The sequence below is a fragment of the Ochlerotatus camptorhynchus genome, unplaced genomic scaffold (assembly GCF_037179485.1).
Source record: "Ochlerotatus camptorhynchus isolate MF236.1 unplaced genomic scaffold, CSIRO-AGI_Acam_v1.1 ptg000105l, whole genome shotgun sequence".
NCBI classification, from domain to species: Eukaryota; Metazoa; Arthropoda; class Insecta; order Diptera; family Culicidae; genus Ochlerotatus; species Ochlerotatus camptorhynchus.
Genome location: NW_027040595.1, coordinates 1,982,168 through 2,002,105, shown reverse-complemented (window position 1 = coordinate 2,002,105; position 19,938 = coordinate 1,982,168). Strand labels below are relative to the sequence as shown.

The 19,938-nt window shown below is 40.0% G+C and overlaps 1 protein-coding gene across 1 annotated transcript in view; it reads right to left on the bottom strand.

Annotated features, from left to right (window-relative positions):
• The window catches only part of LOC135699242 (mucin-5AC-like), an 89,522-nt gene extending 73,404 nt beyond the window's left edge, over positions 1–16,118 (bottom strand). The window contains exons 1-2 of the mRNA XM_065219445.1: positions 16,063–16,118; positions 15,111–15,216 (exon numbers count right to left, since the gene is read on the bottom strand). Of these exons, the coding sequence (XP_065075517.1) occupies positions 15,111–15,216; positions 16,063–16,118 (162 nt within the window). The remainder of the gene's footprint in view (positions 1–15,110; positions 15,217–16,062) is intronic.
• Between the last annotated feature and the right edge of the window lie 3,820 nt (positions 16,119–19,938).

The following is a 19,938-nucleotide window of genomic DNA, read 5'->3' as shown; positions in this document are numbered from 1 at the left end:
TATCACCCAGGTGAATTTCGACTGGTAGCCCCTCCTCGTTTCGTTTGGTATTCACGAATGACCAGAACTGCTTTGGATTAAGCCGTAAATTAGCCTGCACATGCCTTGTGTAGCTCTTGTAAAGAATGCGGTTATATGTGCGATATTCGTTGCTCGCTGTTGAAAATAATCGTATGCACGTATATGGCTTCAACTTGTGTACGTATAAGCCATTTTTTTGCATTCTATACGAATTTTTTGTTTGTATATAGGGTAGAGAACTACTTCGGCCTAATCGCCCATTTTGGGCCTATCGAGCAGAAAACATGAAATAAATCCATGATTTCAGAGTTAACAAGTCAATTGTGCGTTTGGTACGATACTTTAGTTAATAAGCTACGGAACGAAGTCAATAAGAACGCGTGATATAAAGGTTTGCACCCATTATTCCCAAAAACAAAAGAAGCGCTCCGACCGAATCAATTTTTATTTTCATCCGATAGGCCGAAGTGAATTCATTCAGGAGCCTGTCAAATGTAGTAGTCGACGTGTTTGTGCGCTGATGTTATGTTTCAAAAATGTAATCAAAGTGTACCGAGGCTGCTTTTAAACGCGTTTGTTTTCGGTTGCTGGTGTTGGTGGTTCTGATTTCAGCGTTGGTCGCGAGTTGATTCGGCCGGTGAGGGGCTGGTGCTTGGACTGGCCCAAAATAATAAAAGCTCAAATTTTTCACGGCAAAGCTCTGGTTTTGTGCCTTTGTGTCCCAAAACCACTCTTTGGAAGTTTCAGCTCATTTTGTTGTAAGTTGAGCTGGCGATTTTAGTTTGAGGTTTGTATGGGGATTTTGATTAAAATATATAAAAATGACACCCCTTTACATATTCGTTCTTAAACAAGTTTTCATTTTCTCGATTTGGCTCAGATTTTCAAAGCTTGTAGGGTTGAATTATGAGTAACAACTACGCTTAAGACTGCTTCATGAATCCAGTTTTTTTATTGTTATATTCGCTTTTGAATGTTTATGAGCATTTTGTATTAGAACATTTCATCCAAATCCCATATATAAACATTAAACCAAAAGTGTTGAAAACAACTGAAACATTCAAAGAGTGGTTATCTCACCTAAAGATATGGGTCTGGATGTTGGTCCGTGAAAAATGTGAACTTGGTGGTGTTGAGTACTTGGCACTGATGAAATCTGCAAGTAGTAGTCGAAATATGCGTATCTATCAAAAGACAAGCAATTATAAAGGAAATAAACCAACACACTCAAAGCTCTTCATTAACTTTTAGTTTTCAGTGGTAGTCTGGAAACGTTTCATAAGCTGCATGTTTGTGTTGCAAAATACGATCAAAATGCACATGTTCATTCAATAATTAATATCTCTATCATACTAACTTAAATCGTGATGTTTTTTTCAACAAAGTTGTTCCTTATAGCTATAAGCTACATGTGCTGAAATGTTGAGCTTAATCTAGTTTTCAAAACCAATTATATGCATGCTGATGCTGTTGTTCCGCGAGTGATTGGGGATGGAAAGTGGTCACAGTCTTTTTTACTCTGCTGAGATCCCTGTGTTTAGTGGTTGTTGGGAGGTTTCCGCTGCTGTGTGACGAAGGTTGCTGTTTTCAATACCGGTTAAAGAAGTAGCGGCAGCAAATCTATGGGAGCTCTTCGAAATCATCGTAATGTCATGGATTCCTTTGCAACATCGGGCAAGATCTTTCCCTTAGTTTTCTTTTAGCTTTCATTCAATTGTAATATAAAACATTAAATGCTGGGTACTAGACGGTCTACCAGGACACCCAAATGAAGCGAAATGGATGGGAAGAGAGGAAATATCAATTTATGTCAAATCTGACGCTCGTATATGTCAGTCTCAGAGCAACTAAATTTACATGATTTTTTTTTAAGTGTGCAGAATTTTAAAAGAATATTTCAAACGGTGTACAGAAGATGAGCAGAACAGAATGAGTAGGAACACATTTCACCGAATCACCTTCGATCGATGTAGCCTCATAAAATAAGATCCTTAAAATTGGTCCTCTGTTTCCGGACACGGTTGAATAAATAAGATTTTTTTGTAGCTCAACATAAAAAATAACTGCTGATGCACACAGATAGCAGTATTTAGCAAACGCACACCAAACCTACAAAACTAATGCTAATCACGTTCCAATTATTTTGCCCTCAAGTGGCTGTTATCGTAAATTTAGACGCAACCAAAAGTCATCTCGAATCAATGCCCAAAAGACAATCCCGGGTTTGCTTTGCCAAGAGATATTCTCACATTTGCTTCCCAGATCGGCAGCAAGAGCGTTGTTGCATGGCTTTTATGGGTATCAACCCCTTTCACCGTACCCTTCCCCAAATTCACATCCATTGGGCCCAATCCCGACAAAAATTGCATTTCGGCTAAATTCTAAATTGAAGCACCATTCCGGAAAAGTCCTTCTTTATCTCCGGCAAAATTCAATACTCGGGCTCGGGCAAACAGCCACTCTTCGGATCGTTTCGATTGGGAAGTTTCCTGTGTGACTGTGTGTGCCTCGCGTGTCGTTCCCGGATTCTCGGAATTTTCCAGGCTGTATGGGATAAACTTTTCTAATAAAAGGATTTTGAATGACATTTGTGTCACGTTGCGTTTTTCGGACGAAAGGCAGTGGCCCGGCTCGGTTCGGATTCATCCTTTGATAGCATTTTGCACTGCTTCTACAGAGGGGGAGAGCGACTAGCTGCAATCGGAAATTCTATTACCACTTTTTCGAAAGCACCGAGGCCTGTGTTTGTCGATCATGTATGTATGTATGTAGGTACGTGTGTGTCTAGTGCTCGCATTGGTGCACAATCAGTTTTTTGCATGTGGCATTTCCAGTCAGACGTCCTGCCAACAGTCGGTCAGTCTAGGAAAGAAGAAGGCTTAATGTGCTATTGATAAATGCGGAGGACGCTTCTGCATCGGTTCTCGGCGAATGGAGAGCCACCCACCAGGATTGGGCTGAAACGATGAAGGAGCAAAGAACCAGTGAGATATCTCCAAAGTTGACAGTGAAATTTTAATGCTGAATGTGTAGCACTTTAGTTTGGGCGGAAACTGTAGAACGTATGCAGAAAAAAAAACTAATTGATTGTGTAATCGAAAACGACTTTGGGCAGCTGTGACTTGTTGTGTTTGCTACCGTCTGGGTTGAAATGATGTTGTGTCATTTTGAGAAATAGAACGTTGAAACTAAACGGTAGTACTTTGTCTTGGACTTTTATACATCGAATTATAATAGGAGTGTTTCTTAGGATTCAAAAAACATTGTCATGTTTGCACCTATCCTAACTGCGCCTGGAGGCAGGGTTGTCACACATACATATTATTCTGTACAAACCTAAAAAAAAAATCATGTAAATGCAGGTGCTCTGAGGCTGATATATACGAGCTCAATCAAACGCACTTAATTTTACATGACATCTTTGTTTACGTCTCATCATTTATGTCAAAAATGGATTCCGTGACGTGTGAAATTAGCCATTTTTAAGGCTGTGATTAGCAATTAACCATGTCATTCGGGCAGTTTAAAAAGACGTTTCCTTCTACTCTAATTTTCCCCTACTATTTAAATTTGAGCATACCATTGAAGCTGTCAACAAGAGCTAGTTTCTGAATTTCTTCACTGTCAGCTTCGGTGACTGAATTCTATCAGATAACTCGGTGCAACACGAACAATCAACTTTTAAAGTGACCTATTGTAGGTTGTTAGTCTATTCGAACACAACAAGAAATCACATTCCCCCTACGATGCTCAGCACAAGACCAAGTAATGTGATCTGCGTCCTGGTAACCTTGTCCACATTCACACAGATTGCTGTTCCCTACCCCAACACGGAACAAGTGAGCGTTTAACGAACAGTGATTGGACATTTATTTATTTATTTATTTATTTATATGACTGAACATCAACAGGCGTTATTTGTCCCAATGATGTAACTTAAACTAAACATGAAAAGTACTAAAACAAAACATCAATAAGTACATAGATAGTCATCTCGTAAAAAAAGGAACATTACTAAACAAACTAAACTGATCTAGAAAAACCCGAATTTATCCACCTATGGTGTGATCAGACCCTTCTTACTTATTCAAGTTTATTTATTTTATTGTCATTATCAGTGACCAAGCCCCCCACCCCCGTGTCATCCAGTGACGCTACGCCACTGCCTGGGGGTACCCGGAATATATCCGGGTGTAGTCTATTTGGTGAGGCTACCAATCACCTTATCATCGTATTTTAATGTGATTTAATGGGTTTTAATTCAATTCATATTCAAGCAACTTCCCCGGGGTACCCGGAACATGTCCAAGTGTGTCCAATGTGGTCTGGAACACTTAACATTGATCTTATTTTTGAATTCTGTAGTAATTTGATGTGTCGCATGATGGTTTTAATACGTTTTCCGTTAAATCCAGCGTGAAGGCCCATATTCACCGGATCTTATTGTCCAAATCGGTTGAGCGGTTGCTGAGAAACGTGAGCGCATTCATTTCGTTACATACACACACATACACACATACACACATACACACGTACACACACACACACAGACATGTTCCGATCTCGTCGAGCTAAGTCGAATGGTATATGACACTCGGCCCTCCGGGCCTCGGATCGATAGTCGGTTTTTCAAGTGATATCTATACCCTTCTTTGTAAGAAGGGTAAAAAACGAACTAAACCTCCGGCGAAGCAGCTGGTGAGTCAGGTCAAAATCAAACAGTGCGGAGACCCTGTTGAAGAGTCTCTGTAAACCACCGATTGCACCGAACATGCTATAATTAGTTCGCTGTATGGGCAGGCGCAGCATTGAATTATTCCGTAGGGCTCGGGGTTGAACATTGATGTCAATTTGCTCAAGGAGGACAGGGCAATCGGTGCGTCCTTGCAAAATATCCGCAATTAGCAATGCCCTTGCTGTATCTCTTCGGACCGACAGGCGCTTCAGATTGATCAGTTGCAAACGACTTTCGTAGCTAGGCAATCGGAAGGGATCCGTCCACGGCAGTTTACGTAGCGCATATCTTAGGAACCGTCGCTGAACAGACTAAACTCTTTCGACACCGTTGTTGTAGTGAGGAGTCCAGACAACCGAGCAGTATTTTAATATGGAGCGAGACAAGGAGCAGTACAACGATTTAAGGCAGTAGATATCCGTGAAGTCTTTGGCAATCCTGAAGATAAACCCTAGAATTCTGGAAGCTTTGTCGACGGCGTGCGAGATGTGCTGCTTGAAAGAGAGTTTTGTATCCAGGTCCTTAATTTGGCTGACGCGCTCAATTTCAGTGCCTAACAAAACATACTTGAACATAATAGTCTCTTTCTTGCGCGAAAAAGAGATAACCGAGCATTTGGACGGTTTAACCTCCATACGATTCAGAATACACCAATCAGCAAAAGCATTCAGCTGACGTTGAAGGAAGCAACAGTCTTCAATTGAGTGAATTCGGAGGTAGAGTTTAAGGTCATCTGCGTAAGATAATCGTGGTCCCTCAATAACCAGATTCACGTCGTTGAAATAAATCAGGAAAATCAGCGGTCCTAGGTGACTACCCTGAGGTATGCCGGATGTGGCAGCGAACGTACGGGACTGGTGTAACCATAATTTTGAACAGCTAAAAGTTAGCCGAGACACGACCGAAGCTCGTGCGATATTTACTCGATGTCGGATGCGACATGAAGCATGCAACAAACTCTATCTCGTTTGCTTTGTGACAATACGAGCAGCAGTGAATACATTGTGTCGCGAGTATAACCGCCTCTAATTGTGGGCAGCTCAGAATAAGCTGAGAAAACTCAGGCCTCTTTCGCCAATCGATCGTCAGTCGGAGCAGTTCAGTGTATTAGATAGTGAAGTAAAACAGAAGAATTGTACTCCCCATTGTACTGGGTCAGAAAAAGTTATACTATTGTTAAAAGTGAGTGAAAGCCAGAAGTGGCACAAGGCGCAATTATTAAATAGCCTAATTTTTATTCTCGTTAAAGAACTGCTCCTCTTTTGTAAAACCAGATCGGTTTCAGAAAGATCCTGAAATTTGCAGGATTATAGAAAGCATCAGGTAGGAAAAACCTTTGAGATTAGTAGTGCTGACAAACAGTGGTAAGACGATTTCGTGGTTGGTTTGAAGGTTGTTTAAACCTTCGAACGAAGGTTTTTTTGTTCGGTAAATAATCAAACTTTAATTTAATGACCAAAGAGCAAAAAAGTAGTTGTTCTGATTGCCTGCTAAACAAATATTTGATGTTTTAAGCGAGTTTAAGGCTTTTCAGATTTTTTTTTTATAAAAACGCATGTAAGATATGAAAATGAAAAACGCATGAAAGATATGAATTTGTATACCGCAAGATTCAGTTTCAGGAAATCTCATCAAAACGCAGGGAGATTAACACTTTTTCGCTAATATACACGTTTGATTTTCCTTATTGCTCCTAGCGATAAGGACTCCCCTCCAAAGTGTTAACAATTCACTAAACTGTCGTCAATCGCAAGTCAGTCGCATCTTTGCTTGATTCCCTATTCAGATGGGACTGACTTGCGATTACCGGCAGTAAAGTTAGCGAAACTTTTTTTTTAAATTTATTGAACTTTTTTAAAAGCTGTAAAAAAAAAGAATCAATGTTTTTTAATAAATATCCCAATTTATAAATATATATTTTCTCTTCAAAAGTATTTCTCGGTTAAGTGGTTCCAACGTTTTAAATTTAAAAACAATGATTGACTATTGGACGAAATGTACCGATGCTTTCAAATTTTGATAAAAATATTTCCACAGGTAGATTTCATGGTTCAATAAACGAAAAAAAATATTCAAAAAATTCTAGGTGAACCATGTTTGCAGAAAATTTTAGTTGAAGTTTTCCTGCCCATGTCATTCTTTGAACTTTTGATCCGTTCATCGAAGGAATGGCATTGTTTAGTTAAAAACTTGTTTTGTGAAATTGTTAGGAAATTATCTCAGCAAACCGTTACAAATATAATCATAACTAGTTTTCTAACAAAAAAATTACAGTCAAGGAAAAATACTAAAAATATAAAAAAAAAAATAAGAATAGAGTGATGAACACTTTTCCAATACTTTTTCCTTACTCGAAAACTTCTTATCTTCCACTGCTGAAACTTTCAGAGTGGTAACTTTTACCGTTTTTGAGTTATGTTGGTGTCATATGCCACCTATCGTTTTTTTGTTTTTGTTTTCGTGATTAGTTTATCGATAACTCAAAAACTGTAAACAATACCACTCTGAAATTTTCACTATTGAAAGATAAGAAGTTTTCAAGTAAAGAAAAGTTTTCATCTCGCTGAAAATGAGGTTTCCTTATTTCTTTTGATTTTTTTAAAAATATTTTTGACATTTCTCCTCCATTGTGACCTTTTTATGTAAGAAAACTAGTTATGATGATATTTTAATGGATTGCTGATATAATAGCATAATGATTTCACATATTACGGTGTTCGTTTCATGAGTAATTGATTTTTGAAATATTTAAAGGTTCGCAGTAATCGGAAAGGTTAAATAATAACGTTCGTTTTTTTATAAATAACTCAACAATGGTAAATCACACCACTCTGAAGTCTTCGCCAGTGAAACGAAAGAAGTTTCTAAAGAATAAAAAAAAAACCATGGCTCGGAAACGGGTTTTTCAGGATTTTTTATGATTTTTTGACTACTACTACTAATAATACTACTACTACTACTACTACTACTACTACTACTACTACTACTACTACTACTACTACTACTACTACTACTACTACTACTACTACTACTTCTACTACTACTACTACTCGCGTTTTGAGGAACGCCGATGGAATTCCGTCAGGACCCGGATTGTACGACGACTTGAGTTTGAGGAAGCCCTCAAAAACATCTCAGGATTGATGTCAATTCTGCTCATGGTTTGGCCAGAGAGTGGAACGTAACTGGCAGCCAGTCGGGCATGATCGTCACTCAGTCTCTCGTCCGTGAAGACACTAACAAATTTTTCAGAGAACAACTGACAGATATCTTGCGTAGATGAGGCCACGTTACCATTATGTATCATAAAGGGTGATACGGTCAAAATTTGGTCAATATCAACTTGACGTATTTCTTTCAATTTTGCATTTAAAAAACCTGAACACCCATCATTTTGAAGGTGTGTGTGTGTAGAATGTTGCTCCTATTTTGATTTTGGAATTCACTCTTCAGTTGTCAAAATGCCGTCCAAGCAAGAAGAGCAGCGTATCAAAATTTTGCTCGCGCATCGCGAAAATCCGAGCTACTCGCACGCAAAGTTGGCAAAATCGCTAAAAGTTGCCAAATCAACCGTTACAAATGTAATTAAAGTGTTTGGGGAACGTTTGTCGACAGCCAGGAAGTCTGGATCGGGGGGAAATCGAAAACCGGAAGCCGCTGAGACGACAAAGAGAGTTGCCGGTAGTTTCAAGCGAAACCCTAACCTCTCTCTCCGAGATGCCGCAAATAACCTGGGTGTATCGTCTACAACCGTGCATCGAGCCAAAAAACGAGCCGGACTATCGACTTACAAGAAGGTAGTGACTCCAAATCGCGATGATAAACAAAATACGACGGCCAAAGCGCGATCCCGGAGGCTGTACACGACGATGCTGACGAAGTTTGACTGCGTGGTAATGGACGACGAAACCTACGTCAAAGCCGACTACAAGCAGCTTCCGGGGCAGGAGTTTTATACGGCAAAAGGAAGGGGAAATGTAGCAGATGTTTTCAAGCACATGAAACTGTCAAAGTTCGCAAAGAAATATCTGGTTTGGCAAGCCATCTGTACCTGTGGCTTGAAAAGCAGCATTTTCATAGCTTCCGGGACTGTCAACCAAGAAATTTACGTGAAAGAGTGTTTGAATAAACGTCTGCTGCCTTTCCTGAAGAAACACGGTTGTTTCGTACTGTTTTGGCCGGATTTGGCATCTTGCCATTACGGTAAAAAGGCCATGGAGTGGTACGCCGCCAACAACGTGCAGGTGGTTCCCAAGGACAAGAACCCTCCCAACACGCCAGAGCTCCGCCCAATTGAGAAATACTGGGCTATTGTCAAGCGGAACCTAAAGAAGACCAAAAAAAAAACTGCTAAGGGCGAGCAGCAGTTCAAGGCAAACTGGCTTTCTGCGGCGAAGAAGGTGGACAAGGTGGCTGTACAAAATCTGATGGCAGGGGTCAAGCGTAAGGCCCGGCAATTCGGATTTGGAAAAGCGGAAGCCTAACTGAATATTTTTCCTGAATTTTATACTTATTGAACTTGAAAAAGAAATTTAATTTGATTTTTTAAATAAACGATTTCACCGATTTACACGCGTTTTCCCTTGACCAAATTTTGACCGTATCACCCTTTAGACGACGGCAGACCAGCTTCATGGCGTTGTTCGTTGACAAACTTCCAAAACTGCTTGGGACGTGACTTAAGCTTTCTCTGCAATCCACGTCGATACTGTAGAAAGCACCGTTTCGCAACTCGTTTGTATGCGTGATTGATCCTGACATAGTCACGTTGAAGGGATAGTATGCTGTGCTTGGTGAACTTCCTAAGAGCGGCTCTCTTTCTGGATTTCAGTCGACGAAATTCGCTCGTATGCCATGGTGGATGGGTCGTATGATGATGAATCTTTTTCGGAACGTGTCTGTAAATGACATATGCCAAGACATTGGAAATAGTTTGAGCGGAGGACTCAATGTCAACGGTGTCCAATAAGTCGTCCCAATCTAAATTGGAGAGTAACTCGGCGATACTACCATGGTCGGCGTTGCGAAAATCGTAGGAAACGGTGGCAGGTGAAATATTAAAATCATGCATCAGCTTAGTACTTAACGTCACCAGTAGCGGTGGGTGGTGACGATCCAGTCTCACCAGAGGAGTAGGCGCCTAGCATAAGAAAGGAGCCGTGTCCTGACATGAGGTGAGACATCACACGAATGAAGTCTCGACCCACCTCCAACCCTTTGAACCAAGGAATCTTCGACAACTTAGGGATGATCGAGGCATCGTCCCAAACGGGTACACGACGTTAGGCATACGGTCGTTAGGCATAATGGCCGTTAGGCATAAAGGACGTTAGGCATAATGGACGTTAGGTATAATCTACCCGATGAATTCCAGGAGGATGATTTTGTTTTTTTATTTATTAATTTATTTGTACAGGCTCAAAGGAGGGATAATGGGGACCGTCTATTGATTGCTGACATCGGTGATAATAATGAAAGTGCCTTAATTTTTGGGACTCATGAAAACTTGCGACGTCTTGGACAGGCAAAGTATTGGGTTGCAGATGATTCGTTTGCCACAGTTCCTTGTTTGTTTCGGTAACTCGTCACTGTTCATGGAAGTATCGCTCCCTCACATCAGCAGTCGCCTCCGCTAGTTTTCATTATGATGACAACAAAAACAGAATCGTTGTATCGAAAAGTATGGGAGTAAATCGTGGAAACAGGTACACACTAAGATTTTGTGATGACATGGAAAATTTTCAGCCGTCAATTTTTGCTCCGTTTTTTCTCGACTTTTGTGAAGTTGTAATTAGATTTCGCTTATGCTCCCGCTCCAGAAATTTGTGGCATCGCGAGTGATAGTTTTTAAGTTCAGTTTATTTATGCGTTGTATGATTTTATGAGCGGTTGCTTCGTGTTTGCGTCAAGGAGCAATTGACTATATTAAACCTGAGGATTGATCCTCGTAAGGCGGGTCTATGATCGGAACTACTACACCAAACGTGACAGAGCTGCTTGCAAAGGATTCACTTGGACTGATTTGGTGAGATTGTTCCTTTTTTTACTTTTATCTATTTAAACTTAATTTCTATGAATCCGTAGCATTTGGAATCATTTGATTCGGATGAGACTTAACTTTCATCCTATGGATTTTAGACATCCTATTTTTTTAGGAGACATCGTGCCATCTACAAAGCAGGAATTGCTTTGATGATGGAAGTGTACACGCAGTACCAATATACATTTTATATCGGTACTACGTGTATGCGGGGCGTGTTGTAAGTTCATGCATTGTTTCTTCTCATTGTAGACAGCGAATAACGAATAGCGAGCAAGGGCGCTATAACCTAGGCGAATACAGCATTCCCTCCGTATAGGTTACATCCGCACACCGCTCTCTGTTGTCCTTCGACTGAGGTCGGCTGGATCGATTGAGGGATCGCAGTGGGTTGGCGGTGCCGTCCACGCTTGTACGGAGGGAGGACTGTACACTCGAACACAAGGGGAAAATACCTGTGTTCCATCCCAGGAGATCGGACAACCAAGGAGTGTACATTAACTTTCTTAGCTCTGTCACTCCCAACGATTTATATAGCCTAATTTCAAATCCTGCATACGGAGCGGTTGGTACGGTATGTCCCCGCTCTTTGATTACCTGTGGATTAAATGTTAACCACTGTCTATACTTATTAAGTAGACATGGTAAACATTCACTTCCATAAAAATTAACTAAACGCTACACAGTAGGCCTGGCCGCATTATTGTTTGTTTCACATCCTTGATGTGCAGCAGGCATTAATAATGACAAGAAAAATGATAGATGTATTTCTATCATTTTCCAGGATTCTTTCAAGTACTGGCTGTGTATGTGTAGACTAGACTAGACTAGACTAGAAACAGGTACACACTAAGATTTTGTTTCCGTGTTTGGTAAATTTTACCAAAATCAGAACAGCTGAACGTTCGGTAAAACTTTAACCTTCATTTTAATGCCCATTGAATTTGGAAATAATATCAAAACATGTTCAACCTTGTTTAAATGATCAAATCTTGTCATTTTAGTGAAGATTTAGTTTCAAAGTAGCTGAAAAGCAGTTGAATTGAATTGCATAAAATTTACCGGAAAGTTCATCTGTTCAGTTTTTGGTAAAAATTACCGAAGTCGGCGATAATTTCTAAGTGTGTTTGTTTTTTTTTTATTGAATGAAAAACCGTGGAATTCATCATTCTTCATTTCATGAGCTGTTCTTTGGCATCATCTTTTATTCAACTTAAGCTGTTTTTTTTTTGTAATTGAATGAAAAATCACAAAATTTACCATTCTTTATTTCATGAGTTATTCTTTGAGGAAAACCTTTTCACCTTTGACAATTTCAATATGTGTGTAGGAATATATTACAACAAATATGTGATTATTTTTAAATTCAAGAGGGGATTGATTTCAAGAGGTAGTTTAAAATTATGCAGAGTTTTTTAACCAGATTACTTTACCACTATTGCTACCTACCAACCTAACATCTCTGATCACGCTTTCCTTCGGAAGGGAAGTAAAACCGTTGGTCTCCGGTTCATGAGTCGATGGGTCGATAGGTAGGATTCAGGTGTGGGAGCTGCCTCCCTGGCGTTGGTAGCATTGGAGCACAGCACGGAAAACAAATCAAGGAAAAAAAGTAAATATGTAGCTACGTCACTTATGATATGATAAATAATGGATTCCAAACTGTGCTTATTTAATAAACAACGTTTGTATAAAGCTTAGCCTAATTTAAGCATTGTTTACAATGCTCGAAAGAGGTTTCTAGAGTTGCACAGCAGCAAGGTATTTTATGCCTAACGTCCATTATGCCTTACGTATATTATGCCTAACGTATTTATGCCTAATGGGGTACACTCGTCCCAAACACGGGGGGGGGGGCGACCCCGGCGTAGTGGTTAACATCCATACCTCTCACGCCAATGTCACGAGTTCAAATCTCACCCCAGGACAAGTCACGAATGACCCAATAACACTCTTGACTATAATAAAAAAAAAAAAAAAGTTGACGATAAATGAAGAAAAATTCGTTGAAGGCGATCTGTCGATCGAAAATACCGCCTTACATAGCGCCCACCTTTGCAAGTGAGTCCGCTTCTAGGCTAATACACGGCTAGCATAGGGCATGCTAAGATTTATATTAGCCGTATATTAGCCTTATGTGTATGTGTATGTAAGGTAGCCACCATCCCTTCAAAGATCTTGTCTTGTATGCAGCTCCACTTAATAGCAAGATCAATTTGAGCTACCGATCTGAATTCACAATATCGCTGTATGAAGGGCCAAAAACGGAGGTGCGGACCCGTAAGCAGAGACACTTACACGAAATCCACGGGAATTTAAGAATCTCCTTCCAACGATACGATCCAACAAATCGAATAACACAATTCGCAATACTTATTAAGCTTCCTACAGGATGGTTTGTAAAGAAGGGCGCGTTGATCTCACTGAAACTGTTGAAGTAGAATTCACACCACCACAATCGAATCGGTAGGATAAAGAAAATGATAGTGTTTATTCCCTCCTAGACTCCGGTTGTCATACCACTCCATCGTCCAGTCCCAGGTCAAATGATACCCTGATGCTCCCTCCCAACCCAGTATTTATTTATATAATGAAAATATATGTAATGGAGACATGAAATATATCAAAAATTAAATATGAAATAATGAATATAAATTTATATAGATAAAATAGTTGATATTCTGCAATGAAAACAATAATTATTTTACATATAATAAGATGCAGCTCTAGGTTTCCTCAGCTCACAATATCAAGTGGATGTAACACTGAAATGTCAAGGTTATGTTAAGCAAATATATATTTTTGTCTCTAATTACTAATAATGTAAGGATGTAAATTTAAAGTGTAAAGTGTGATGTATAACTAACATGACTAACAATAAAATGGGATTACGAGAAAAATAAAGGAAAGATTTTTTTTTATATCTTTATTAAGGAGACTTTCAGCCCTGGAGTAAAGGAAAGGAAAGATCTCACCAGATATGTTGCAAAGGAATCCACCGCTACTTCTTCAACCGGTGTTAAAAACAGCACTCCCGCCTTTCGGATCTCACACAGCAGAGCAAACCCCATCAACCACAAAATACACTCTAGAGGGATTCAGCAGAGAAAAAAAGGACTGCATCCACTTTCCATCACCAATCACTCGCGATGCCAGCTCCTCACCGGCCGAATCAACTCGCGACCAACGCCGAAATCAGAACCAAACCAGGGATGTGTTCATGATTTTTTATATAAATAATGCTCATGTTTAAAGTTTGCCATACAAGAGTATCCCCGGCATTACACTGACCAGCAGACGATCACTTTTGTAAGCCGTAAACTTGCTGATTCACGGTAACTTCGACCACCAAAACTTGCGACGGACACATTATCAGCACTTTGCCCGGCTAATTTCCCAACCGAACCCGTGTTCAAACTCGCACACGGTGACGAGACTCTCGATACAACTACACGATGAAAGCGTGACATCCGAACACGGTGAACTGGCCTCCCGGGAGGCAATCGCAGGCACACTTACGCTAGCTACAAAAAAAAAAACATCCGTGCAAAGAAACGGATCCAATAAACGTCACTCTCGCGAAAGCACACCCGTCGTCGTCGAACGGCAAAAAAGGAATCGGTGGGCAATTTTGTGATACGGAATTTCCACAATGAACCGGGAATGCACGAATTTCACCACACCCAACTGCGAAACACGTTTAGGAGCATTTTTGGTACACTTTAGATCGAAAACACCTATTTTTTTTTAAATAGTTGCGAGTGAACCAACATCATCACCGCGTAAATAAACTAAAATTAACATTATCCCTCGCGATGCCACAAATTTCTGGTCCGGGAGAAAAAATCAAACAACGCAGATAGCGTCAAATCTTCTGTTGCTTGCAAACATGATGAATCATGTTTTCTTTCTCGATTCTAAAACTTCTCTGAAAGCAAGAAAACCACCAATCACACACGTATTACCGTCCGGGAGGCAGAGTGCCAGCGCTAATGATTAACCGTATATTAGCCTTATATTGCAAAAAGGCGAATTAGCGGGCTTGTTGGCCACTTGGGTTTCCTGATGTTCTGTCTATGAACTTTCCTGAAGTTCTGCAAATTTGTCTGATGTTATGAATTCCAAGAGAAGTGATATTTTACAATTTTCAAAAAAAAAAATCTGTGAAGAAATAAATATTTTTCTTTTAATAGATGAAGTGGAGGAATTATTTTGCAAAGAACGTAACGTCAACGAAATCCAAAACGGGTCAGGCTGTCAATAATAAAAAAAAAAACAGTTGCAGGGTGCGCTGACTCTTGTCGCGCCACTCACTGTGCCGATGTAGTACTGTAGCACGCGCACCGTCTTACTGCTACTGCCGCGTCGTCTACACAGATCCTGTACTTGCACTGTACGTTGCACCGCTGCACTAGGCAGCCTGGAAGAGAACATACCGACAGAAGATTGGTTCACTACAGGCTACCGTTCGGGATGCGTAGATGCTTTGAGTTTTGCCCCGCCGTACTGGACTGCCAAGGACCTAGATCTGGAATTAAAGGCCCTGTGTCGAGTGACACAACGTTGACCTATCGTTCCATATATGTAGTGGCATGATCTTTACCTTTCGAAGGCCTTTGTACCTCCACGTTGTGAACTAGAAGATCGTGAGTCATCGTTCTGTCGATGGCTCAGGTAGACTGGTTAAGATCGGCTGGTTTAGGTTGGTTTGTCGTCTATCTGTAGTATAACCGACGGAGTTCAATTGTATCCTCTCAGATGTTTCGTGGTGCGGCTCTGTATCTCCAACAAACTATATCAGGTCCATTAGAATGCTGGCTGGGTAAAGCAGGTGCATAGGAACGCTTATCAATGGGTGTCGGGCTCTGCCACCTCTGTGCACCTGAACTCCGATTCTTACCTCCACGCGGTGCCCGGTGGGGTTTCTGGCGGTGATATTTGCCGTCAGTAATGTGAACAAGAACGGGGGAACATCGTCGTCACTAATGCACTATTGTTTGTAAGTCGCTAGTGTCAGTGATGATGATTACAGAGCAAATATACAGGTTTTAGCCAACTCTAATGTCGTTTTCGTTTTTGCGGTGTAGCTACACCGGTGCTACACCGCCGAACACCGACAAATTTTAGGGTGTAGCTATCGGTTGTACCTTTGTTTACAAACAAATGATGATGAGCCGTCAATGACTCGCGCTTATTGCTGCTTGCACTACATCGGTATAGTGTAGTAAAAACGAAAACGACATAAGTAGCCCGTGATTATCGCTACCTGGGGATGCTAATCGGCTTGGTGCTGGTTGTGATTTGGCCGTCCTGAATGAACATTATCCACCTCTTCAAGGTGGTTTGTTTAAAGGACGTTAATAAATGGAAGCTTGGAAGCATCAGAATGCTGCCTATTTAGTTTATTAGAGAATGCTCATTACCTGTTTGGGTCAATTGTACCGATGCCTCCGTATGATTTAAAGACGTGAAATTCAAGGGAGATGGCACATTCCTTTTGGGGAAAGTAGGGTAAAGAACTACTTCGGCCTAATCGCCCATTTTGGGCCTATCGAGCAGAAAACTTCAAATAGATCTATGATTTCAGAGTTAACAAGTGAATTATGCGATTGGTACGATACTTTAGTTAATAAGCTACCGAACGAAGTAAATGAGAACGCGTGATATGAAGGTTTGCACCCATTATTCCCAAAATCCAAAGAAGCGCTCCGAACAAATCAATTTTTATCTTCATCCAATAGGTCGAAGTGAATTCATTGGCGTTTTAATTGCGTTTCAATGCGTTAGGCCGAGTTTAAAATCCGTAGGCCGAGTTTGGCGTCAAGAAGCAGTGTTGGACTTTTGACAATATCTCAACGATTGGTTTCTCGTTTTCAAATCTTACGGTACGTACAGAAAGGTAAATAAATTTGGAAGCCATCAGTAATAATAACATTCTGTTTGGTACTAAACTGAACTAGATTAAGAAAGACTAAGTGCGGGTTGTGCTTAATAGACCGGAAATGGGGTAATTAACCCTAATAGATAAATACTCAGTATGTTGCGCCAATCACAGCTTTTTACCTCAGGTTGCGTATGTATCTCCTAATTGTTCATCGCTGATCAACCAATGATTTTCGTGATTTTCGAGAACTTCTAGCTATTGGATGTGCTTAAAACTTTTCAAGAATGCAAGTTAATGATTATTTGAATTAACTCTTTGATTATTGTGGTGCCACAATTATTGTTAACATGCTAAATAATGTTCCGAAAATGACCAATCTCCCATACGAAGGAGAAAATCACATTTCCATCTATGTCTCCTACGTACATGATGCAATAGGTTCTTTCTCAGGCTCATATTGTATGATTATAATGTGGCTTACAAACACTCATGATTATGAATTCCTCTGATTCTTATGTTTGGGAGGAGCCATGCTTTTTAAAGTGTCTTTATATTAATTTCCACTAGTGTATTTTTTTGTATTTGAGATTTTGATTTTTTTATTAAATTAGTTCTAAGCCCAGACAGAATAGGACAAAAAATAATATTATTTTTTTTCTAATTCCTCCGATTTGCATAAAACTTTGCATATTTGTGTGTTATGGGCAATAATTCACATTATGTTAAAGTTTGGCACTTTTGGACATTGTAATTGTATTCACAATGACGTCTTTGATATTTTTCAATAAATTGTAGCGCGAAACCGTCACCTCTGATCAAAATTACGTCTGAAACAAAGTTTTTAAGAAATCTTTTAAGTCTCTCTGGGAAAATTTGTAGATGGTATTTTTTTTTAGTAATTCTGAGTAAAAATTTAAAAAAAGTGACTGAAATCTTTAATGACTAAAAAAGTATAGTTTAAATATTTAGAACTTGCTTTTAAAACAAAGCTCTTAAAAATGCAGAGTTTTGAAGTACTCAAAGTCATAGGCACTTGAAAATCGACAAAAATCGTAAAACATCAACTTTTGTTCATATTTTTAAACTTCTTGTTAACATGCTTTTTAAAGCATATTTTGCACGCATAACGATAAATAATGACTCAAATATTGTTTCCTGTATATAAATCACATAAAAACCCGTACTAGCAAAAAGTTAAAAAAAAATTGACCAAAAGTTCTTGTTCTACGATTTTTGTAAATTTTCAAGTGTCCATAGTGTAAAGTATTCCAAAAGTTTACATTTTTTTTTAGGTTTTCCTAAAAAAAAAACCTAAGAGATATACTTTATGAGAAATTTGAGTTTTAACACTTTTTTTAAATCTGTACTCAAAATTACAAAAAAAAATACTGTGACCGATTAGTTACAATGCCCTTGGATTTATTTTGTGCATATTGTTTTAGGAAACTGTAGTGTCTTTTGAGTGTCAGTTTTGGTAAACTGGCATCCATGCCTACAAGACGTGAGTGAATATTATGTCTAAAGTACTAAAGTGAACCGAACAAAGTGCCTCAAAGTGCAGTGAATGACCTTTTTCTGTTCCTGGTGTTCGTTCAAGACTTTGTTTGTTCCACGATTCTCACGACCGGCACGTTTTGACCAATTCAGTCTCGACTTTCTTGGTCTAAAAATCAAGGACCTTCCACTCTCCGGCTTGATAATCGCCAGAATGGAGAGCATCCTCGGACTTGGAAGTCCTAATCGATAAGAAGGAAGACCCTTCTCGACTCGACCAAGGTGGCCTTGTCAGTGTCAGCCGATATTCGCCAACGAAGGTGTGAAATTCTGGATATCCTCCAGAAAGGAATCACCCAGCAATCGTCCTGCAAACACGTCTTACCTCGTCGAAAGCTGGCTGGCGAAAGAGGAAGAGAAAATGGCTGACTCTAGGACGAGGTACCTATTCTGACACTCACGATGAGCACCCATGCACAGGATGATTACCTGAACGTTCAGCACATAACACACTGTAACTTTAATACAAGATATGCACCACACAGAAGGGAGACGCCGTTGACACAGAAAAGGCTACTTCGGTAGCTACACTGGGATCGCTACATTCCCTGGCTGCGAACCGACATCGCAACGCGCAAACGAGCCTCCAATCCGCCATTGTCGTGACAACAGCGTCATCTTCCACACCAGCCGTAGCCACCGATCCACCATTGTCGACGGACTGATCAAGTCACGGACCACCATCGCGATCAAACAACATCGGCCTCAACAGAAGCACCATCCGCGAGCGCTCGCCATCGTCCAGCAAATACCACCGGTATGTACAGCAGAAAGCCATAGAACACACCCGACAATAGCCCAATAAAACCTCAAAATCCGCGCCATTATTCCGGTTAAAAAATATTGAGACTTTTTACACCCACACTTACGCTTTTAATTCATTTCAACGTCGCTATAGAAATCCCACAGTTTCTGCACATCTTGTTCCGCATAGCCCTTCCAAATTACCCAGTAGCATGCCGGCCCTGTGACATAGTTTACGGGTCTCATGCTACTGAGCTAGTTACCAGGGATTCTTGGTTGAGCCAGTAGAGTGAGCCTCATGTATTCTCAGTACTATGAATATTTTTTTTTCCCAGAAAGACTTATTTTTTGTCTACAACTTTGTGTCAGACGTCATTTAGATCAGAAATGAAGTTTTTGTGCTATAATGTATTGAAAAATAACAAAGATGCCATTTTGAAAAAAAAAACTACAAGATCCAAATACGCTGAATTTTTGTAAAAATGCGAATGATTACTAACACACAATTCAGGTAACAGGTTTTAGTTATTTATTGATTTATTTGATAAGGCTCAAATGAATCAACTTTGCAGAGCCGAGGATTCTTGGTCACTATACAATACATCTTAAAACTATAGTCAAAAGGTACAACACAATAAACACTTTATCTTACGCTATCCAAAAAGCCTCCTCCATCAGAACTGGAGCCGCTTCCAGTGGTTTCATTGTATGGCAGTTATGCCATCGTGGGGCAAAGCACTTCCATTGCAGCAATGGACGCAAAAAGTGGTCAACACTCACACACTCATCACGAAACGGTTGCTGATGAAGAACAATGAGGAGGACCACACAATGGTTGCTGCCGAGAAAACAGACGATCGCGTGGCACACATCGAGAGTGATCTGCTATTGTCGACAACCGAGTGAACACTGAGGTAACAGGTTTTGTAAAAAAAAAATGACTTCTTTAGATGATTTCTA